We start from the raw sequence: 24,800 nt of genomic DNA, 5'->3' as shown, positions 1-24,800 counted from the left end.
GTGCTGAGACTACGGACCTCGCACCCAAGACTAGGGAACTGTATTATTATTTGTGTTATATTCCAGACTAGTTCCAGGGTGCTGAGACTACGGACCTCGTACCCAAGACTAGGGAATCGTATTATTATTTGTGTTATATTTCAGACTAGTTCCAGGGTGCTGAGACTACGGACCTCGCACCCAAGACTAGGGAACTGTATTATTATTTGTGTTATACTCCAGACTAGTTCCAGGGTGCTGAGACTACGGACCTCGTACCCAAGACTAGGGAATCGTATTATCATTTGTGTTATATTCCAGACTAGTTCCAGGGTGCTGAGACTACGGACCTCGCACCCAAGACTAGGGAACTGTATTATTATTTGTGTTATACTCCAGACTAGTTCCAGGGTGCTGAGACTACGGACCTCGCACCCAAGACTAGGGAACTGTATTATTATTTGTGTTATATTCCAGACTAGTTCCAGGGTGCTGAGACTACGGACCTCGTACCCAAGACTAGGGAATCGTATTATTATTTGTGTTATATTCCAGACTAGTTCCAGGGTGCTTAGACTACGGACCTCGCACCCAAGACTAGGGAACTGTATTATTATTTGTGTTATATTCCAGACTAGTTCCAGGGTGCTGAGACTACGGACCTCGTACCCAAGACTAGGGAACTGTATTATTATTTGTGTTATATTCCAGACTAGTTCCAGGGTGCTGAGACCACGGACCTCGCACCCAAGACTAGGGAACTGTATTATCATTTGTGTTATACTCCAGACTAGTTCCAGGGTGCTGAGACTACGGACCTCGTACCCAAGACTAGGGAACTGTATTATTATTTGTGTTATATTCCAGACTAGTTCCAGGGTGCTGAGACTACGAACCTCGCACCCAAGACTAGGGAACTGTATTATTATTTGTGTTATATTTCAGACTAGTTCCAGGGTGCTGAGACTACGGACCTCGCACCCAAGACTAGGGAACTGTATTATTATTTGTGTTATATTCCAGACTAGTTCCAGGGTGCTGAGACCACGGACCTCGCACCCAAGACTAGGGAACTGTATTATCATTTGTGTTATACTCCAGACTAGTTCCAGGGTGCTGAGACTACGGACCTCGTACCCAAGACTAGGGAACTGTATTATTATTTGTGTTATATTCCAGACTAGTTCCAGGGTGCTGAGACTACGAACCTCGCACCCAAGACTAGGGAACTGTATTATTATTTGTGTTATATTCCAGACTAGTTCCAGGGTGCTGAGACTACGGACCTCACACCCAAGACTAGGGAACTGTATTATTATTTGTGTTATATTCCAGACTAGTTCCAGGGTGCTGAGACTACGGACCTCGTACCCAAGACTAGGGAATCGTATTATCATTTGTGTTATATTCCAGACTAGTTCCAGGGTGCTGAGACTACGGACCTCGTACCCAAGACTAGGGAATCGTATTATCATTTGTGTTATATTCCAGACTAGTTCCAGGGTGCTGAGACTACGGACCTCGTACCCAAGACTAGGGAACTGTATTATCATTTGTGTTATATTCCAGACTAGTTCCAGGGTGCTGAGACTACGGACCTCGCACCCAAGACTAGGGAACTGTATTATTATTTGTGTTATATTCCAGACTAGTTCCAGGGTGCTGAGACTACGAACCTCGCACCCAAGACTAGGGAATCGTATTATCATTTGTGTTATATTCCAGACTAGTTCCAGGGTGCTGAGACTATGGACCTCACACCCAAGACTAGGGAACTGTATTATTATTTGTGTTATATTCCAGACTAGTTCCAGGGTGCTGAGACTACGGACCTCGTACCCAAGACTAGGGAATCGTATTATTATTTGTGTTATACTCCAGACTAGTTCCAGGGTGCTGAGACTACGGACCTCGCACCCAAGACTAGGGAATCGTATTATTATTTGTGTTATATTCCAGACTAGTTCCAGGGTGCTGAGACTACGGACCTCGCACCCAAGACTAGGGAACTGTATTATTATTTGTGTTATATTCCAGACTAGTTCCAGGGTACTGAGACTACGGACCTTGTACCCAAGACTAGGGAATCGTATTATTATTTGTGTTATATTCCAGACTAGTTCCAGGGTGCTGAGACTACGGACCTCGTACCCAAGACTAGGGAATCGTATTATTATTTGTGTTATATTCCAGACTAGTTCCAGGGTGCTGAGACTACGGACCTCGTACCCAAGACTAGGGAACTGTATTATTATTTGTGTTATATTCCAGACTAGTTCCAGGGTGCTGAGACTACGGACCTCGTACCCAAGACTAGGGAACTGTATTATCATTTGTGTTATATTCCAGACTAGTTCCAGGGTGCTGAGACTACGGACCTCGCACCCAAGACTAGGGAACTGTATTATTATTTGTGTTATATTCCAGACTAGTTCCAGGGTGCTGAGACTACGGACCTCGCACCCAAGACTAAGGAATCGTATTATTATTTGTGTTATATTCCAGACTAGTTCCAGGGTGCTGAGACTACGGACCTCGCACCCAAGACTAGGGAACTGTGTTATCATTTGTGTTATACTCCAGACTAGTTCCAGGGTGCTGGGACTACGGACCTCGCACCCAAGACTAGGGAACTGTGTTATCATTTGTGTTATATTCCAGACTAGTTCCAGGGTGCTGAGACTACGGACCTCGTACCCAAGACTAGGGAACTGTATTATCATTTGTGTTATATTCCAGACTAGTTCCAGGGTGCTGAGACTACGGACCTCGTACCCAAGACTAGGGAACTGTATTATTATTTGTGTTATATTCCAGACTAGTTCCAGGGTGCTGAGACTACGGACCTCGCACCCAAGACTAGGGAACTGTATTATCATTTGTGTTATATTCCAGACTAGTTCCAGGGTGCTGAGACTACGGACCTCGCACCCAAGACTAGGGAATCGTATTATTATTTGTGTTATACTCCAGACTAGTTCCAGGGTGCTGAGACTACGGACCTCGCACCCAAGACTAGGGAATCGTATTATTATTTGTGTTATATTCCAGACTAGTTCCAGGGTGCTGAGACTATGGACCTCGCACCCAAGACTAGGGAACTGTATTATTATTTGTGTTATATTCCAGACTAGTTCCAGGGTACTGAGACTACGGACCTTGTACCCAAGACTAGGGAATCGTATTATTATTTGTGTTATATTCCAGACTAGTTCCAGGGTGCTGAGACTACGGACCTCGTACCCAAGACTAGGGAATCGTATTATTATTTGTGTTATATTCCAGACTAGTTCCAGGGTGCTGAGACTACGGACCTCGCACCCAAGACTAGGGAATCGTATTATTATTTGTGTTATATTCCAGACTAGTTCCAGGGTACTGAGACTACGGACCTTGTACCCAAGACTAGGGAATCGTATTATTATTTGTGTTATATTCCAGACTAGTTCCAGGGTGCTGAGACTACGGACCTCGTACCCAAGACTAGGGAATCGTATTATTATTTGTGTTATATTCCAGACTAGTTCCAGGGTGCTGAGACTACGGACCTCGCACCCAAGACTAGGGAACTGTATTATTATTTGTGTTATATTCCAGACTAGTTCCAGGGTGCTGAGACTACGGACCTCGTACCCAAGACTAGGGAACTGTATTATTATTTGTGTTATATTCCAGACTAGTTCCAGGGTGCTGAGACTACGGACCTCGTACCCAAGACTAGGGAACTGTATTATCATTTGTGTTATATTCCAGACTAGTTCCAGGGTGCTGAGACTACGGACCTCGCACCCAAGACTAGGGAACTGTATTATTATTTGTGTTATATTCCAGACTAGTTCCAGGGTGCTGAGACTACGGACCTCGCACCCAAGACTAGGGAATCGTATTATTATTTGTGTTATATTCCAGACTAGTTCCAGGGTGCTGAGACTACGGACCTCGCACCCAAGACTAGGGAACTGTGTTATCATTTGTGTTATACTCCAGACTAGTTCCAGGGTGCTGAGACTACGGACCTCGCACCCAAGACTAGGGAACTGTGTTATCATTTGTGTTATATTCCAGACTAGTTCCAGGGTGCTGAGACTACGGACCTCGTACCCAAGACTAGGGAACTGTATTATCATTTGTGTTATATTCCAGACTAGTTCCAGGGTGCTGAGACTACGGACCTCGTACCCAAGACTAGGGAACTGTATTATTATTTGTGTTATATTCCAGACTAGTTCCAGGGTGCTGAGACTACGGACCTCGCACCCAAGACTAGGGAACTGTATTATTATTTGTGTTATATTCCAGACTAGTTCCAGGGTGCTGAGACTACGGACCTCGTACCCAAGACTAGGGAATCGTATTATCATTTGTGTTATATTCCAGACTAGTTCCAGGGTGCTGAGACTACGGACCTCGCACCCAAGACTAGGGAATCGTATTATTATTTGTGTTATACTCCAGACTAGTTCCAGGGTGCTGAGACTACGGACCTCGCACCCAAGACTAGGGAACTGTATTATCATTTGTGTTATACTCCAGACTAGTTCCAGGGTGCTGAGACTACGGACCTCACACCCAAGACTAGGGAATCGTATTATCATTTGTGCTAGTTTCCAGAGCAGTCAGTGACATCCACTCTCAAGTGTCACTCACTCTCTGGTCTTTCCTACCTCCAGCCTGACTCCGCCCCTTGGGAGCCTCAGGCTACTGGAGGGTTCCTGTGCTCCCAGAGCTGTGTCTCTTTACTGTATATCGCCTGCTCAGCAGGCGCATCACTCAAAAGTATTACTGTTGCACCAAACACTCACATACCTATAGGTGTCCAGAGGTTAGCAATATATCTGATTATCGGTGATACTGCAGATCATCAATAATCAATAATGCAAATGTATGCATATTTTTATGCAAATATATGCAGCTTGAAAATGGGCCAATCAATTTAAACCTGGGTTTAAATTGATTGGTCCATTTTCAAACTGCATACATTTGCATAAGAATTTGCATAATTTCTGAAAAAAATGCACCTTATTAATCATCCCTATCCTAAAGGGGAAAAACCCCTCAGTGGTCAAGTGGTTAAACTACGCTGATCTGGAATCAGATAAACTGGGCAGGGAACATTTCCTTCACAGGTGCTGCACTGTTTACACAAGAACACTAGCCTTTTTGTTCAAAGTATTAGAACAACAGTATTATTAGTATTAAATGTTTAATTATGCACACAAGGCTGCAGGTGTTCACAGCACTGGGGTGCCGCTGTGGTGCTCAGTCACTGTTTGGGACCTTTTTTAATAGTTTGTGCAGCATTCAGGAAAATAGTAGCAGGCAGTGCTGGGGACTGTACTACTTCCTGCACTAGATGTAGCACCCCGCCCCCTTTCCTGTCCTGTGGGCAATGTGTCTCCTCGCTGGCTACACACAGCCTGCAGTGAGTGGATGAGCAGAGCAGCAGGGTAAGTAGAGAGAATGATTGCTGTGCTGCAGCTGGGACATTAGCAGGGAGAGGTGGCAGGATGTGTTTAGTGCTTCAGAAGTTGCCTGTCATTAGTAGCCATCTGCACTGACTGCTTTAATACCAGAGTGCCCCTAGACTATTGATTATGTATCCTGGTCAGAGTAATTAATCAATAAGACAAGGCAGTCTGCTGTTTCAGAAGCCAGTGGCACTGACATCTTCTGCAGCACTGTATAGAGCACAGAGTGAAGGTTAGCTCTATCCACATCCTGATGACTCCTTTTCCCACAAAATCCCCCAAAATTTGCAGCAACACCCTCAGTGCCTCAACCCATCAACCCTCCCATAAAAAAAAAAAAAAATTGGTTGATATTGAGGGGTGTCTGTAAATAATCAGCACCAGGTGTCAAATTCATCTAGGTATGCCACTGATTATGCATACCTACAGAATGTTTAAGACTTTAATTAAAGAAGCCAGTAAGAAAAATACGGAGATAGGGAGACTTACACAATACATTTGCTTTAACATTTCTAATATTTGTGATGTTTGATATGGATTTTTTTTAAAGGTCCCCAGTTCGAAGCATGCAAAAATGGGAAACTGTTTGTCGTGCTGCAAGTGCAAGGGTTAGTACGGTTTCAAAGTCTCTTGAATTTAATTAATAATGACCTGTTATATGGAATACAAAGTAATGGTGTCTTCACTGATGATACAAAATTATGTAAATTATCAGCACTCAGCAAGAGGTTACTAGTGACATAAGCCCCCTTACGTGCTGATACAAAAGAAAAGGAGGGGCGCTCTGAGCTTCAAGATGCAATGTAACATGTAATTCCAGGACAGGTCTCACCTGTTTGAAGTTTGGCCAGTACAGCGTACGCGGCCACGGTTTGCGTCTGTCCCTCTCTGCCGAGCCGGGGACTGGGCTCTCCAGTAGCGACAGGGCAGATGTGATGTCACTCCCTCCTGCGTACTTCGTAGCTGGTAACCATAGGAACCAAGGTGCACGCTCGCTTCCTACAGTATCACTGCGAGCGGCGCCTGTACGCTGGAGATTAGACTGAATAGTGGTAGTAGGAAAGCCACCATGAAGCTAAATGGGGCTATAAATATTTATTAAAATTGACAACGCGTTTCACGGAGGATCAGCCTCCGCTTTTTCAACAAGATTGAGTGAGGAGCAAGCTAACAACAGCCAAACTAATGCTTTCCCTAGCTCTCCAGCAAGCTCTCCCTGATCTCACTATAGCAAGATCAGCAGAGTGAGAACATGGCCGACACTGTGGCGTTTTTATAGGGGGGGGGGGGGGTTCCATGGGTGAGTGCAGCCTGATTGGCTGCCATGTGTCTGCTGACTGTGATGTAGAGGGTCAAAGTTTAGCCCAATGACGAGGTATAGGAGGCAGGTCGAATGCACTATGTATTCGCAACCTGATGCAGGTAGCTGAAATCCACGTGGACTACCCCTGGGAGAACCGTTTGGGCCATCTCTAGTAGCAAACCTAAAAGTAGTGTAAATTTACATATATCAAATGAAAGAGCAATTAATTTCCTGACGGGGTTTCCAGGGGGTATGTACGCAGTGCGTACGGACCCCCTGAAAACCCCTTCGGCGCCACAACGCTTTGGCCAGGGATCGCTCTACAGCCACAATATGGCTGTATAAGGATCCCTGGCATCTTTTCCTATTTTGTAAAAAAAAAAAAATTATGTTCAGAGGGTGGGAAAATAAAAAAAAAATATGTGGGGGTCCCCCTTACCAAGCATATTTAACACCTTGTCCCCCATGCAAGCGGGGATGGGCAGAATGCAGAGCCCCAGCCGAATGGGGCTTCACACCTTGCGCTATACCAGCCATGGTCCTGGTCTATAGTATGGGGGACTCCGGGGGAGGAGGGTGGCCCAGCCTTCCCCTTCCCCCAGAGCCTTTCCAATCCATGGACAAGGGGCTCTTCCCCAGCTACGGTGCCCCAGGAAGAGGTGGAGGTGTCTACTCCCTGTGGGGTTCATGCTGGCATCTAGGAGACCCCTTTAAGAAGGCGACTCCAGATGCCCACCCTCCTCCCAGGAGAAATGAGTATAGGGGTACAAATTACCCCTTACCCATTTCCACAAAGGGTTAAGTGAAATAAAAATACAACAACAAAGAAAGTCCTTTATTATTCTAAATTAACCAGAAATACTTACCAATACCTTTAAAAAAAAGTTCCCACCCCAACATCCTCGGGAATGTCCAGCGCCAATATCCTCTATCTTGCGATCTTCTGTAACAACTTGATTGAAGATCTCCACCGGCCTCCGCCACACACCACTGCCACACCACAAACAGGTTAGTATGTGGTTGGACAGATTAAAAAATGTTTTTGTTTGTTGTACTAGTGCTGTGCTAGCTATGATGAGGGCAGTTGTGTTCTGTTTCTTTTTTTCACGTATTCCCTCCACATCCTCTCTGTCTAGGTCTGCCAGGGGTTATTTTAAGGTGTTCCTGAATTGTAGTCATGTGTGGTTGGCTTTGGGACTTGGTAATTTGGCCGTAAGAATGTTCTGGGATAGAGAGAAGGGGAGTTCTAAAAAGATGATAGGAGGGTGTTGTTTGGTCTGTCATTCTGGATAACAGAGAATTTTGTTTTGTTGATAATGGGCTTGAAGTAGTTGATGTTTGTTGGGTTTTGGGTAAGTTTATTGTTTTGGAAATGGATGCTATTGGTAGTGGTGTAAATGCTGTGGTGGAAAATGATTCCTGGGTGCTGGGATGTGTTGAAAAACTGGGTGAGGGGTTCAGTTATGCCGACACTGATTTAAGAAGCTATGACTTCTGCTGGGGGTGGGGAAGCATCTCTTGTGTGAACACGTTTTTTGATCCTACAGGATTTTTAGAGGTCAATGTGTCCGGGGGGTTACCTTTTGAAAAATTGCAGTTAGGGTTGTTAAGTAGTATTGTTTTTGTGTTGTTGGGGTTGGGTGTATGGGGAGTTAAAACAGGAGTGCTTGTTATTATGTTTTTTTTTAGGGTTTTGCAGAGTGCATGTTCTGTCTGTGAGCTGTTGATGTGGTGGTTTGGATTTTGTTTTTGGGTTGGGCAGCACATCTGTTTTTTGATGGAGAATGCATTAGGAGGTATTATGGGGGCCATGAATGTTGTGGTGCTTTTGGGTGTATCCTCTGGAGGATCAACAGGCTGTTTGGAGGGTACCTCCAGATTGGTTGTGGGTGTCTCTAGATTTCTGAGTGGTAAAGGTATAAACGGTGGTGGTGGGTATGGTGGGTATCTAAAAAAGGGGGTGGTATCTTTAGGCTTATGAGGGGCTGAGGTGGTGCAAGGGAGTGGGGTGCAGGTAAGTGATTGGGTGTGGGAACAGGGCTGGCTGGACTGGGTTTGGGTTAGCGCTCCCTCTCTCTATGTTTCGCAAAGGCCAGCTGGTTTCTGTTGAGTTTTTTTTTTTTTTTATTTAGTGTCAATGGTGTCTTGCTCAATTATCTTTAAACATGAAGTGAGGTTGGACATGAGTGGGCGGTATTGGGTGCTGTGGGAATGCAGTGCCAGATACTCTTTGCACTCTGTGATCATCCTTTGTAAACTTTCAACTATACTTTATCGTTTTTTTATGATTCTTTCCATCATCCCCTGACTGCAAGATTCTAGGTAAATGTACCAGTCCGTGGTAAATATACCTAAATATTAGGAAAGGCGGTGAGGGTTTTAACTCTCATTCCATCAGGAGAAATATTTTTGTCTATATACTGTAAGTCTGCTTCATAGCAATATCTGTACCCCTATACTCATTTCTCCTGGGAGGGGGACGGGCATCTGGGGTGCCCTTCTTAAAGGGGCCTCCCAGATGCAACCATGAACTCCCCCAGGCAGTCATCGCATCCACCTCCTTCTGGGGCACCGGAGGTGGGGAAGAGCCCCTTGTCCATGGATTAGACAAGGACTCTGGTAGGGAGGGGAAGGCTTGGCCGCCCCTCTCCCCCGGAGCCCCCCATAGACCATGCTGGCTGGTATAGCTCGGAGTGCGAAGCCCCAGTTGGCCGGCGCTCTGCATTCTGGCTATACCTATATATATGCATGTGGGACAAGGGGTTAAATATGCTCGGTAGGGGGGCCCCTACATCTTTCTTTTTTAATTTCCCACCCTATGAACATAAAAAAAAGTTATAAACAATAGGAAAAGATGCCAGGGATCTTTATACAGCTGTATGGCGATCCCTGGCCAAAGCGTTGCAGCTCCGGAGGGGTTTCCAGGGGGTCCGTAAACAGGCAATTCATGGCTCTTTCTTTTGCTATATGTAAAATAACACTACATTTAGGTTTGCTACAATAGCTGTCATTTATCACATTTAAAGGGATACTGTAGGGGGTCGGGGGAAAATGAGTTGAACTTACCCAGGGCTTCTAATGGCCCCCCCGCAGACATCCTGTACCCACGCAGCCACTCACCAATGCTCCGGCCCCGCCTCCGGTTCTCTTCTGGAATTTCAGACTTTAAAGTCTGAAAACCACTGCGCCTGCGCAGCTGCATCCTCGCTCCCGCTGATGTCACCAGGAGTGTATTGCACAAGTCCAGTATGGTCTTTGGTCTGCGCAGTATGCTCCTGGTGCCATCAGCGGGAGCGAGGACACGGCAATGCAGGCGCAGTGGTTTTCTGACTTTAAAGTCAGAAATTCCAGAAGTGAACTGGAGGCGGGGCCGGAGCATCGGTGAGTGGCTGCGTGGGCACAGGATGTCTGCGGGGGACCATTAGAAGCCCCGGGTAACTTCAACTCATTTTCCCCCGACCCCCCTACAGTATCCCTTTAAATGTATACTTTTTTTCCGTTGGAACTTTAAAATTGATTTTCTAAAAAAACCATAAGGTATTTTTGAAAATCCCCCTTGTTCCCACTGTTCTTCTTAACATTACCTGTAAATTTAGTGTTTCTAGCATGTAAGGGGGCTTTGCTATTAACTGTCAAAGCCGGTGGGTTTTTAATCACTAATAACGACTTGTGATTAGTGATTTCATGTGGTTATTGGACTCAAAACTGCACTCGAGTCGGATATCCATTTCTACTCATGATTATGATCACAAGTCAATTCGGAAGTGGGTGGAGATCACTTGTACTTGTGATCAGGGCTATCCAAGCAACCCTGACAGGCACTACCAGGATGAAATCAAACTGCTGCACAATCAATATTGTGCACAGTTTGACCAACTCCAACAACAGCACCACCACCAAGTAGCTCAATTGCAGCAGCAGATACATCAAATGCAAAGCCAAAGTGCAGAAGTGATGTGACATCAAGGGCACCCAGCCTACCACTCCCTTATATCCCTTCTACCCTTCGTGGACAAAGTCCCAAGTGGGAATATGCTCTCGTGCCAGTATAGCCTTCTAGAGGCTGTCAAAGCACACATGGAACCACAGTTTCAGGCCCAACAACCAGTGTATAGACCACCTACAACCTGGAAATCAGTTTCCCAAAACTACCAAGGGTATAGAGGGAGTGCATTTAAGGAGCGGAGGTACACGCAGTTAGGCACAGGTTCTAGCAGTTTAACCATTAGTACCCCTGAAACTCCAAACCAACTATCTACACCAAACCTGTTTCTTGGATCAGGGTCTGACCAAAAAATTGTAATGTACAATTGAAAAAGAAAGTTGTGCTTCTCAAGGCCTCCCCTTGGACGTAGCCTTCAGGACCTGTCCCCTAGGAACCGCAAGATGTCATGGCTTGGCCAAACATTGCTACCAGCCTGGTTTCTTTGACCTTGTTACGTGGCATGTTGCCGTTCCTGTGGGTCAGGTTTAGAAGGCGACACCCGAGGGGCTCTGTGCCCACATTCTACCCTCACCCATGGACTATAGTGTCATTTTTTTGCACTATTTGGGCTTTTTGCTCCATTTCACCTGCACACTGTGTGTGTCTGTTGAACTGCAAATTGTAGCACTATTTCTGCCTCCACTTGGACGTGGCCTTCAGAACTTGTCCCCTAGGAACTGCAAAATGTCATGGCTCGGCCCAACCCCGGCCACCATCCTGGTTCCTTTGGCCTTGTCATGGCATGTTGCCATTTCTGTGGGTCAGGTTTAGAAGGCGATGCCCAGGGGTCTCTGTGCCCACATTCTACCCACACCCATGGACTATAGTGTCCTTTTTTTTGCACTAGTTGGGCTCTGTGCCCCATTGTACCCGCACCCTCTGTGTGTCTGCTGAACTGCAAATTGTAGCACTACTTGGGCCTCCCCTTGGATGTGGCCTTCAGAACTTGTCCCCCAGGAACCGCAAGATGTCATGGCTTGGCCAACCCAGCTACCATCCTGGTTCCTTTGTCCTTGTCATGGCATGTTGCCATTCCTGTGGGTCAGGTTTAGAAGGCGATGCCCATGGGTCTCTGTGCCCACATTTTACCCACACCCATGGACTATAGTGTCCTTTTTTGCACTAGTGTGGCTCTGTGCCCCATTGTACCTGCACCTAGTGTGTGTCTGCTGAACTGCAAATTGTAGCACTACTTGGGCCTCCCCTTGGACGTGGCCTTTAGATCCTGTCCCCCAGGAACCGCAAGATGTCATGGTTTGCCCAACCTGGCTTCCAGCCTGGTTTCTTTGGTCTTGTCATGGCATGTTGCCGTTCCTATGGGTCAGGTTTAGAAGGCGATGTCCAAGGGGCTCTATGCCCACACTCTGTTTTATAACATTTGTAATTTATGTTCTGTTTTTTTTTGTTTGTTTTTTATTGTATTTTGCTCTCTTCCACGTTGGAAGACTGTGGTGTTGGCTTCCATGTTGGAAGCTTTGTGATTTTTTTTTTCCCTTATTGGAAGGTGTTGTTGATAAAACATTTTTTTGATTTCAAACAATGTTGTAGTTGTTATATAAAATCTATATCACTTATTTATCACAAATTATAAAAATATATAGTCGCTTAATTCTCTATAAAAACCAGAGCACATGCTCCAAAGACCTGGGGGACATAGTCATCGACCTGAGGGCCCAACGTGTAATTATTAACATCAAGCCCCTGTTATGGGAGCGTGTGCTCCAGGGTATAGTTGATTGACTTTATATCTATTGCACCTTTGCTTATCAGTGATTTTAAACATTGATGGGCTTATATCTCCGTGGCGCGCTGGCCCCCTTGGGTGGTGTCCCCCCGGCTTGGCCGTTAGGGGCCCCGTGTGGTGGGCTTGGGGTGAGCGGGGAGCCCAGTGGTATGGTGCCAAGGCGGCCTCGGGGCGTCACAGAAGGCGACCTTTGTCGCCTAGAGCTGCGCGCTCCCCCCTCCCCGTTTTGTGGCATGCCATTGAGCTGGGAACAGCTCATTCTCGGCCAACTCCATCCTGGCCACTAGATGGCGCCCTTGGTGGGGTGGGGAAGTGCGCTGCTCCCCTATGCCGACGCGGACTCTGTCCTCCTGCCTGCGCGCGCAACTCTGTGACGCGCTGGCATGGGGCGGACCCGCATACGGCGTGGCGTCCTCGGGCCGCCGGGCGCCATTATTAGGCCGGCATCCATGCAGACGGGATCGTTTGATGAGCCTGCCCTGATGATGCTGGCGACTTTGCCAGGGAAACCGGTCGGCAAACCAGGGCTCATCACCCACCAGTAGCATCGCTCCACCTGGGAGACAACTTGCTTCGATCTGTACAGGACGGATGAGTATCTCCTTGCACCCTATGCACTTTACTATGACAATATGCACCTGAATGAACTCCGTCCCCTTTCTTTACCAACTTTACTGAGGGCAATGCATAAAGGCAGTAATATAGCCCACCACGGAAGCCCCATGCTTTGAGTCTACATGACATTTACGCTTTATCCTCCATCACGTGACCCCCTATGGATTGGAGAGCTGCATAAGGGAACATTCCCTGGCGGACTTTTACACTGTATATCTACCTACTTGTTGAATAACAACACAGTGATCTCCTAAACTAGCAACAATATGTAGGGAAACAACTGACTCTTGGGTGCATACTGGAAATATTTTAATATAGAAAATTTCATATACAAAAACACATATACACATCAACAAAAACTAGAAACCCACCCACTACATAGACCCAATTAAAATAGGGACGCTACGGCCCTAAAAAACGCCATATCACCCACTACCTCACTAAATTCTCTTGGAGGCTGCAGTCCTCCGGTAAACTAGGACACGTCCAGAACTCCTTATGAATGAAATATAGTTCTTAAGTAGAAATTGCATGTAAACAGTAGACTCAATCGCAGTCGTGTGTGACGTCTGTAGCCACCAGTTAGATACATAAACTGGACTCATTCGCAGTCCTCCATATCACGTCAACATCTCCATTACTTGATATGTGCTGTACATCAAACAGTAGCTTAGAGTGTGGAACATGCACATCCACGGGATCAGCTGTAGCAAGGTAAGAGCCATGCAAACATGATAGAACGGCAACTGTGACTGTCCTCAGTATGGCAAACAGGCAAGCCTTCAATGTTATTGTGTACAGAGCTTAAGCGTTTTGAATCATCAGCATCCACCTGCGGTAGATGAGATGCAGCCAGCAACTGGGATGTAAAGTTCATAGGTTCATAGTTACCACACCGCTGAGTATGCGGATTCCGGATAAAGATGTGCTGCCACGATGGAGATGGAATTATAGGTTCCGGGCTCCGGATAGTCCTAGTAGGTGGTTATAGGTAGTGGTGAATGGCGTCAGACGCTATTACATCTGACATGTTTCGCTGTCTGCCTAACAGCCTCTTCGGAGATTAGCGTCTATTTCTTACTAACGCCACTACACGGGTATTCATGGCGTCCACCCGGGGACCGCCCACCTCCCTCATAGCTGCTGTAGCCAATAGGGAGCGGCCCAGCACGAGCGCCGAACTCCGCCCACCGCACGCCGCGCTTGGCGGCGGAGGTGTGCGCGTCACGCGCTCCAACGTAGGGCCGCCCACCTCCCCCACAGCCGCCACAGCCAATGGGAAAAGGCCCAGCACGAGCGCCGAACTCCGCCCACCGCACGCCGCACTTAGCGGCGAAGGTGTACGCATCATGCGCTCCAACGTGGGACGCAAATAGGAAGCGTCCCATCAGCTATAGGGAGAGGGGCGCCACCACGGGAGACCCAGAGCATCCAGAGTAGCGTGTGTATTTCAAAATGATTACACCAGACTAAACATAATTCTACTCGTACTTCAACTATAACTCAAAAACATTAATAAAAGTCCTCTACGACTATACTGCATATGTAAACCCCAATAAACTTCTATTGAAAAATACAGCAGAGCGAGCCCTGCCCACATTGTACACTCTATATAAAGGAATATTAATAAATAATAATATTGAGGAGAAGAAAAAGATATATTTAATGCTACAATGTTTCATGAAAAAACATGAACAAAAACAAACACTTGGGAAAAAGGCCCAAGTGAAAGATATTAATAATTAGTACTCGACTGGAACCCCCATGACTGAGGAGGGGGGGTGAGCCCTAAGAGAAAAATGAGAGGGAAGAGAGAGAAGGAAAAGAAAAAGAATATAGCCTATAAGTCAACAAGAGCTTGTTATACAGGGAGAAAGGCTCCATAATGAACTGCGTCATTGAGACCCTTACCCCTAGTAGCATCCAGGGTGAAGATCCACCTTAATTCCATCTGCAGAAGAATTCTATCTACATCTCCACCCCTTTCATGTGGATGTACCCTATCCAAGCCCACAAAGTGGACAAAACTAGAATCACCACCATGTGTTAGATGGATATGTCTAGAGATGGGGGATTTGAAATTGCACCCCCCAATATCACCAATGTGTTCCTTGATACGTTCCTTGAACGCCCTATATGTTTTGCCTATATAGAAGCATCCACATCTGCATGTCAACAGGTAGACAACGCAGATGGTATTGCAATTTACAAAATGCCTTAGCTTCCAGGTGCGTCCATTGGGAAGTGCAACCTCGCCACCCACCTGTAGATATCTACAGTACACACACCCCCCACAGCTATAAGTCCCCAACACTGTACAGTGCTTGGAGGCTGATCTGGGATGAAAATGGCTGGTAGTCAAAGAATCCCTTAGGGTTCTTGAACGTTTATAAGTCACCATAGGTCTGGGGGGTACAAATTCCTGGACCGAAGGGTCAGAGCAAAGCACGTGCCAATGACGACTTAGGATCTTATAAATTTGATCTTCCTGGTCACAATATCTAGTGATCAGGCGTACTTTCTGATCATTCTCGTTTTTAATCTGCTTCCGATCTGATTGGCCCAACAGCGTTAATCTGTCTGTTGCCCTAGCGCGTTTATATGCTTTCTTTAGCCATTTATCTTTATATCCCCTCTCGAGGAAACGTGCACGTAAGGCTTTAGCCTCCTTTTCAAAGTCCGCATCTCTAGAGCAGTTTCTACGAATTCTTAAATACTGCCCAATCGGAATGCCACGTATGGTGTGTTTAGGATGTTGGCTTTCTGCTCTTAAAAGAGAATTAGTTGCTGTTTCTTTTCGAAATAGTTGTGTAAAAATATATCCGTCCGCATTTACACTGACCATCAGGTCCAGGAAAGGCACCGATTTCGGGTTACAGTGCATGGTGAATCTAAGGTTCAATGCATTTCCATTGAGCCTCAGTACAAATTCCTCGAGGAGATCTCTACCCCCCGTCCAAAACATCAAGATGTCGTCTATGTACCTGTGCCACGACACTATGTGGCACAGGTACATGACCAAACTGTCGTCACCAAAAAGGCCCCGTTCCCAATCCCCCAGGTACAGGTTGGCGAACGAAGGAGCACAGGTTGTGCCCATCGCCGCCCCCTGCACCTGGAGGTAATGGGAGCCATCAAACAAGAACACATTGTTACTCAAGATAAATGACAAAAGTTCCAGAATGAAACGATTGTGTTCATACTCAGAAACGTCCAACTCAGACAGGAACCTTCCCACTGCAGCTACTCCCCTGTCCTGTGGAATGCTCGAATACAGAGCCTCCACATCCAAGGTGACTAGGAGAGAACCAGGGGGCAGCTGTGAGCCCTCCAAAATAGTAAGGAGATGTGAGGTGTCTTTAACATAGGATGGGAGACCTAAAACATGTGGCTGTAAATGTTGGTCTACATAGACACTGGCCTTCTCAGTGAGGGCTCCACATCCCGACACTATTGGGCGTCCAGGGGGCTTGATTAAATTCTTATGGACCTTGGGTAACGCATAGAAGGTCGGGGTGACCGGATTTTTAACTTTAAGAAAATCTGCTGTTTGTGGGCTAATAACCCCAGTTTGTACAGCTGTATCAATAATCATCTCCAGTGCCACCTGGTTCTCAGTCACCCTGGATGGGGAGACCCTGCAGTAGCACTCTCTCTGACTCAAAATCCTGTGGCACATATACATATATTGTTCAGTTGACATGATTACAACATTTCCCCCCTTGTCCGAGGGTTTGACCACCAAATTGGTCATAGTGACATAATTGCGTAGGGCATTTTGCTCCTGGGGATTCAAATTCGAAGAGAGGCTGGGCTCAAGCCACAGCTGTCGAATATCCCTTTCAATTAGGTTGATGAACGTTTGAACCCCCGGACAAAGGGAAAAAGGCGGAAATGAGAGGGATCTCTTCTTAAACTTATTCCTATCTACCACAGGCTTCGAGGGAACCGATGAGTCATCCGCTGGAATCCATCCAGCCTCATCACCTAACTCAACAAGGGTCATCAAAGTTCTATAATCCTTATTTGTCCACTCCTTCCACTCCTTGATTATCCCCCCTAGGGGAGCCTCCGTCTTCTTTTTATGTAGACTCTTTAATACTAGGTTCCGACAGAACATATTTATATCTTTAAATAATTCAAAACGATCTAGGGTACGATTGGGGCAAAACCCAAGACCTTTGTTAAGAAGTGTTTCCAAACCGGCCTCTAAGGGGACCCCTGATAAGTTAATAATTTGCATACATTGACGGGTGTCCCCTGGGGGCAAATCAAGTGAAGGACAGGGAGGGAGTGGAACTGCATGTACACATTCTAGGTGTTTCCTGTTATCAAGATGTTGCTGGCTAAAAAAGAAACTAATTCTGATGAGGACTCTGATCCAGCCGAGGCCCCATCCACTTCCTCGCACACATCCTCTGAGGTGCATCCTGATAGGTATTTATTAATGGGGCCCTCCCTTTTAGGATATTTTTTCTTTTCTTTATTCTGTTTATACTCTGTCTTTTTATCAATCTTAGTCGATCCCATTGGCTGTGGCGGCTGTGGGGGAGGTGGGCGGCCCTACGTTGGAGCGCGTGACGCGCACACCTCCGCCGCCAAGCGCGGCGTGCGGTGGGCGGAGTTCGGCGCTCGTGCTGGGCCGCTCCCTATTGGCTACAGCAGCTATGAGGGAGGTGGGTGGTCCCCGGGTGGACGCCATGAATACCCGTGTAGTGGCGTTAGTAAGAAATAGACGCTAATCTCCGAAGAGGCTGTTAGGCAGACAGCGAAACATGTCAGATGTAATAGCGTCTGACGCCATTCACCACTACCTATAACCACCTACTAGGACTATCCGGAGCCCGGAACCTATAATTCCATCTCCATCGTGGCAGCACATCTTTATCCGGAATCCGCATACTCAGCGGTGTGGTAACTATGAACCTATGAACTTTACATCCCAGTTGCTGGCTGCATCTCATCTACCGCAGGTGGATGCTGATGATTCAAAACGCTTAAGCTCTGTACACAATAACATTGAAGGCTTGCCTGTTTGCCATACTGAGGACAGTCACAGTTGCCGTTCTATCATGTTTGCATGGCTCTTACCTTGCTACAGCTGATCCCGTGGATGTGCATGTTCCACACTCTAAGCTACTGTTTGATGTACAGCACATATCAAGTAATGGAGATGTTGACGTGATATGGAGGACTGCGAATGAGTCCAGTTTATGTATCTAACTGGTGGCTACAGACGTCACACACGACTGCGATTGAGTCTACTGTTTACATGCAATTTCTACTTAAGAACTATATTTCATTCATAAGGAGTTCTGGACGTGTCCTAGTTTACCGGAGGACTGCAGCCTCCAAGAGAATTTAGTGAGGTAGTGGGTGATATGGCGTTTTTTAGGGCCGTAGCGTCCCTATTTTAATTGGGTCTATGTAGTGGGTGGGTTTCTAGTTTTTGTTGATGTGTATATGTGTTTTTGTATATGAAATTTTCTATATTAAAATATTTCCAGTATGCACCCAAGAGTCAGTTGTTTCCCTACATATTGTTGCTATTTATTTTGCTGACAAGGTGCATGCTGGTTAATTTACTGATATCCATTTTTATCACCATGAATATATAGTTGTTGGCCTATTTTTGGGTCACCAGCACATATTACTGGTCACATGCTATTTTGGTGTCCTTTTCTTGTTCTTTCACATATATTTTGGGGTTTGAGCCCTTGGACACTTCAGTAGCAGGACCTTTGTAAGTGGAGCGGTTCTTCCCACATAATGTATATATATATATTTATTTAACTCTTCTAATCGTCCATCATTAGACTGTTGTTATCGGGTGGGTGAGCCCTTTGTGCTTCTCCTGGTTTCTTTTCTTTTCTTTTCTCTCCTTTTTCTATTTTTCTCCTCTCTTTCTTGATTTCTTTTCTTTTTATTTTCTTTGTATAGCTATGTTTCAATGGGAGGACATTGTCCAACAGGTGGGGGAGATTTGTACCAGGGAACGTGAGACTAGGAGTGAGATAAGAACCATCAATTCAGGATTTAGAAGACTAGAAAGGCTGTACGAACATAAATGAATATCAAATACAATCGTGATTATTTAAACGACTCGAAGGCCCCACAGTGGCTTCGAGTACAAATCTTTCCCTATAGACGTGACCTAACCGAAGGCTTTAAGAAAAAGTGGGAGGAGAACTTCGAAGCCTGTTCCAAGGTTTGTTTGACTCTCATGCAGGATTTAGAGGAGGAGGATTTGAGGAAAATTGATAGAGAAATTATAGAAACTTTGAAATCCCTGGAGTTGGTCAAAGACCATTCCTTATACAAGAGCAGAAGTGAAGCTCTCAAGAAACACATTGAAAAATATAATCGGGATATAGTAACTAGAAGGGATAATAAATTTGAAAAGGATAGGACTGCCTATCGCCTGGGCTACGCCTATAGGTGGAATAAACAAAAGATTCCAATTGAAGATAGGAAACCTAGACCAAGACCCACCATACCAAGACCCACCATACCTACTGACCCGCCCCCGACGGAATCCCTACCAACAGATACCCCTGTCTCCAGTGCACCTGAGGACTCAGATTCTTCATTAGGTAGCGCTAACTCTCTACCAAAATCCATACCTAATAAATCATTACCCTATAATCGCCCCCATACCAGATCGACTAAGATTGATAAAAAGACAGAGTATAAACAGAATAAAGAAAAGAAAAAATATCCTAAAAAGGGAGGGCCCCATTAATAAATACCTATCAGGATGCACCTCAGAGGATGTGTGCGAGGAAGTGGATGGGGCCTCGGCTGGATCAGAGTCCTCATCAGAATTAGTTTCTTTTTTAGCCAGCAACATCTTGATAACAGGAAACACCTAGAATGTGTACATGCAGTTCCACTCCCTCCCTGTCCTTCACTTGATTTGCCCCCAGGGGACACCCGTCAATGTATGCAAATTATTAACTTATCAGGGGTCCCCTTAGAGGCCGGTTTGGAAACACTTCTTAACAAAGGTCTTGGGTTTTGCCCCAATCGTACCCTAGATCGTTTTGAATTATTTAAAGATATAAATATGTTCTGTCGGAACCTAGTATTAAAGAGTCTACATAAAAAGAAGACGGAGGCTCCCCTAGGGGGGATAATCAAGGAGTGGAAGGAGTGGACAAATAAGGATTATAGAACTTTGATGACCCTTGTTGAGTTAGGTGATGAGGCTGGATGGATTCCAGCGGATGACTCATCGGTTCCCTCGAAGCCTGTGGTAGATAGGAATAAGTTTAAGAAGAGATCCCTCTCATTTCCGCCTTTTTCCCTTTGTCCGGGGGTTCAAACGTTCATCAACCTAATTGAAAGGGATATTCGACAGCTGTGGCTTGAGCCCAGCCTCTCTTCGAATTTGAATCCCCAGGAGCAAAATGCCCTACGCAATTATGTCACTATGACCAATTTGGTGGTCAAACCCTCGGACAAGGGGGGAAATGTTGTAATCATGTCAACTGAACAATATATGTATATGTGCCACAGGATTTTGAGTCAGAGAGAGTGCTACTGCAGGGTCTCCCCATCCAGGGTGACTGAGAACCAGGTGGCACTGGAGATGATTATTGATACAGCTGTACAAACTGGGGTTATTAGCCCACAAACAGCAGATTTTCTTAAAGTTAAAAATCCGGTCACCCCGACCTTCTATGTGTTACCCAAGGTCCATAAGAATTTAATCAAGCCCCCTGGACGCCCAATAGTGTCGGGATGTGGAGCCCTCACTGAGAAGGCCAGTGTCTATGTAGACCAACATTTACAGCCACATGTTTTAGGTCTCCCATCCTATGTTAAAGACACCTCACATCTCCTTACTATTTTGGAGGGCTCACAGCTGCCCCCTGGTTCTCTCCTAGTCACCTTGGATGTGGAGGCTCTGTATTCGAGCATTCCACAGGACAGGGGAGTAGCTGCAGTGGGAAGGTTCCTGTCTGAGTTGGACGTTTCTGAGTATGAACACAATCGTTTCATTCTGGAACTTTTGTCATTTATCTTGAGTAACAATGTGTTCTTGTTTGATGGCTCCCATTACCTCCAGGTGCAGGGGGCGGCGATGGGCACAACCTGTGCTCCTTCGTTCGCCAACCTGTACCTGGGGGATTGGGAACGGGGCCTTTTTGGTGACGACAGTTTGGTCATGTACCTGTGCCACATAGTGTCGTGGCACAGGTACATAGACGACATCTTGATGTTTTGGACGGGGGGTAGAGATCTCCTCGAGGAATTTGTACTGAGGCTCAATGGAAATGCATTGAACCTTAGATTCACCATGCACTGTAACCCGAAATCGGTGCCTTTCCTGGACCTGATGGTCAGTGTAAATGCGGACGGATATATTTTTACACAACTATTTCGAAAAGAAACAGCAACTAATTCTCTTTTAAGAGCAGAAAGCCAACATCCTAAACACACCATACGTGGCATTCCGATTGGGCAGTATTTAAGAATTCGTAGAAACTGCTCTAGAGATGCGGACTTTGAAAAGGAGGCTAAAGCCTTACGTGCACGTTTCCTCGAGAGGGGATATAAAGATAAATGGCTAAAGAAAGCATATAAACGCGCTAGGGCAACAGACAGATTAACGCTGTTGGGCCAATCAGATAGGAAGCAGATTAAAAACGAGAATGATCAGAAAGTACGCCTGATCACTAGATATTGTGACCAGGAAGATCAAATTTATAAGATCCTAAGTCGTCATTGGCACGTGCTTTGCTCTGACCCTTCGGTCCAGGAATTTGTACCCCCCAGACCTATGGTGACTTATAAACGTTCAAGAACCCTAAGGGATTCTTTGACTACCAGCCATTTTCATCCCAGATCAGCCTCCAAGCACTGTACAGTGTTGGGGACTTATAGCTGTGGGGGGTGTGTGTACTGTAGATATCTACAGGTGGGTGGCGAGGTTGCACTCCCCAATGGACGCACCTGGAAGCTAAGGCATTTTGTAAATTGCAATACCATCTGCGTTGTCTACCTGTTGACATGCAGATGTGGATGCTTCTATATAGGCAAAACATATAGGGCGTTCAAGGAACGTATCAAGGAACACATTGGTGATATTGGGGGGTGCAATTTCAAATCCCCCATCTCTAGACATATCCATCTAACACATGGTGGTGATTCTAGTTTTGTCCACTTTGTGGGCTTGGATAGGGTACATCCACATGAAAGGGGTGGAGATGTAGATAGAATTCTTCTGCAGATGGAATTAAGGTGGATCTTCACCCGGGATGCTACTAGGGGTAAGGGTCTCAATGACGCAGTTCATTATGGAGCCTTTCTCCCTGTATAACAAGCTCTTGTTGACTTATAGGCTATATTCTTTTTCTTTTCCTTCTCTCTCTTCCCTCTCATTTTTCTCTTAGGGCTCACCCCCCCTCCTCAGTCATGGGGGTTCCAGTCGAGTACTAATTATTAATATCTTTCACTTGGGCCTTTTTCCCAAGTGTTTGTTTTTGTTCATGTTTTTTCATGAAACATTGTAGCATTAAATATATCTTTTTCTTCTCCTCAATATTATTATTTATTAATATTCCTTTATATAGAGTGTACAATGTGGGCAGGGCTCGCTCTGCTGTATTTTTCAATAGAAGTTTATTGGGGTTTACATATGCAGTATAGTCGTAGAGGACTTTTATTAATGTTTTTGAGTTATAGTTGAAGTACGAGTAGAATTATGTTTAGTCTGGTGTAATCATTTTGAAATACACACGCTACTCTGGATGCTCTGGGTCTCCCGTGGTGGCGCCCCTCTCCCTATAGCTGATGGGACGCTTCCTATTTGCGTCCCACGTTGGAGCGCATGATGCGTACACCTTCGCCGCTAAGTGCGGCGTGCGGTGGGCGGAGTTCGGCGCTCGTGCTGGGCCTTTTCCCATTGGCTGTGGCGGCTGTGGGGGAGGTGGGCGGCCCTACGTTGGAGCGCGTGACGCGCACACCTCCGCCGCCAAGCGCGGCGTGCGGTGGGCGGAGTTCGGCGCTCGTGCTGGGCCGCTCCCTATTGGCTACAGCAGCTATGAGGGAGGTGGGCGGTCCCCGGGTGGACGCCATGAATACCCGTGTAGTGGCGTTAGTAAGAAATAGACGCTAATCTCCGAAGAGGCTGTTAGGCAGACAGCGAAACATGTCAGATGTAATAGCGTCTGACGCCATTCACCACTACCTATAACCACCTACTAGGACTATCCGGAGCCCAGAACCTATAATTCCATCTCCATCGTGGCAGCACATCTTTATCCGGAATCCGCATACTCAGCGGTGTGGTAACTATGAACCTATGAACTTTACATCCCAGTTGCTGGCTGCATCTCATCTACCGCAGGTGGATGCTGATGATTCAAAACGCTTAAGCTCTGTACACAATAACATTGAAGGCTTGCCTGTTTGCCATACTGAGGACAGTCACAGTTGCCGTTCTATCATGTTTGCATGGCTCTTACCTTGCTACAGCTGATCCCGTGGATGTGCATGTTCCACACTCTAAGCTACTGTTTGATGTACAGCACATATCAAGTAATGGAGATGTTGACGTGATATGGAGGACTGCGAATGAGTCCAGTTTATGTATCTAACTGGTGGCTACAGACGTCACACACGACTGCGATTGAGTCTACTGTTTACATGCAATTTCTACTTAAGAACTATATTTCATTCATAAGGAGTTCTGGACGTGTCCTAGTTTACCGGAGGACTGCAGCCTCCAAGAGAATTTAGTGAGGTAGTGGGTGATATGGCGTTTTTTAGGGCCGTAGCGTCCCTATTTTAATTGGGTCTATGTAGTGGGTGGGTTTCTAGTTTTTGTTGATGTGTATATGTGTTTTTGTATATGAAATTTTCTATATTAAAATATTTCCAGTATGCACCCAAGAGTCAGTTGTTTCCCTACATATTGTTGCTATTTATTTTGCTGACAAGGTGCATGCTGGTTAATTTACTGATATCCATTTTTATCACCATGAATATATAGTTGTTGGCCTATTTTTGGGTCACCAGCACATATTACTGGTCACATGCTATTTTGGTGTCCTTTTCTTGTTCTTTCACGATCTCCTAAACTATATCCTAAACTACAACTGATTCTGAGGTTGATGGTCACGTAAACAATATGTTTGATGGATGCTTTGATGAACTTGGCTCATGTACTATGATTGAAGATCAAAGGAGGGGTACCAGAATTGGTGACTACACTGATTGCATTGTCTACCCAGGAACATTGTTACTCAGATGATGAGGAGTACCTAATACTATATGTCTATGGCAATACTAGGAAGGTGCCTTGTCTGAATCTCTGATACTTTTTTGGATTGCTCAGGACTTTACATCTCTGTGCACTTAGACATATGTCCTTTTTGAATCGGAACTGTTTTTGTGGTCCACATCATTTAGGCCTATTTTTTGCTGTGAGCTCCAGCTTTCAAACTGTTTGACCTATTCTTGATGTTAATAATTACACGTTGGGCCCTCAGGTCGATGACCATGTCCCCCAGGTCTTTGGAGCATGTGCTCTGGTTTTTATAGAGAATTAAGCGACTATATATTTTTATAATTTGTGATAAATAAATGATATAGATTTTATATGACATTTTTCTTCCTTTTTTCAAGTGAATAGTCTACAATTTATGAGTCTTAGACTCAAAGGAACCACCTTATTTGCAAATTTGAGACCCACAGTGT

General features: G+C 45.7%; 1 protein-coding gene across 4 annotated transcripts in view; it reads left to right on the top strand.

Annotated features, from left to right (window-relative positions):
- The window catches only part of LOC137543683 (interferon-induced very large GTPase 1-like), an 87,011-nt gene that overhangs the window by 9,579 nt on the left and 52,632 nt on the right, over window positions 1–24,800 (top strand). For 2 of the 4 annotated variants that reach the window (XM_068264807.1, XM_068264806.1), the window contains exon 2: window positions 5,998–6,055. The exons of the other annotated variants lie outside the window; for them this stretch is intronic. In XM_068264807.1, coding sequence (XP_068120908.1) covers window positions 6,022–6,055 — 34 coding nt within the window. In that variant the 5' untranslated portion in view covers window positions 5,998–6,021. The remainder of the gene's footprint in view (window positions 1–5,997; window positions 6,056–24,800) is intronic. 4 annotated transcript variants of the gene reach the window in all.

The sequence above is a fragment of the Hyperolius riggenbachi genome, unplaced genomic scaffold (assembly GCF_040937935.1).
Source record: "Hyperolius riggenbachi isolate aHypRig1 unplaced genomic scaffold, aHypRig1.pri scaffold_165, whole genome shotgun sequence".
Classification (NCBI taxonomy): domain Eukaryota; kingdom Metazoa; phylum Chordata; class Amphibia; order Anura; family Hyperoliidae; genus Hyperolius; species Hyperolius riggenbachi.
Note: the sequence above shows the minus strand (reverse complement) of the source record. Positions and strands in the feature narration are given on the sequence as shown.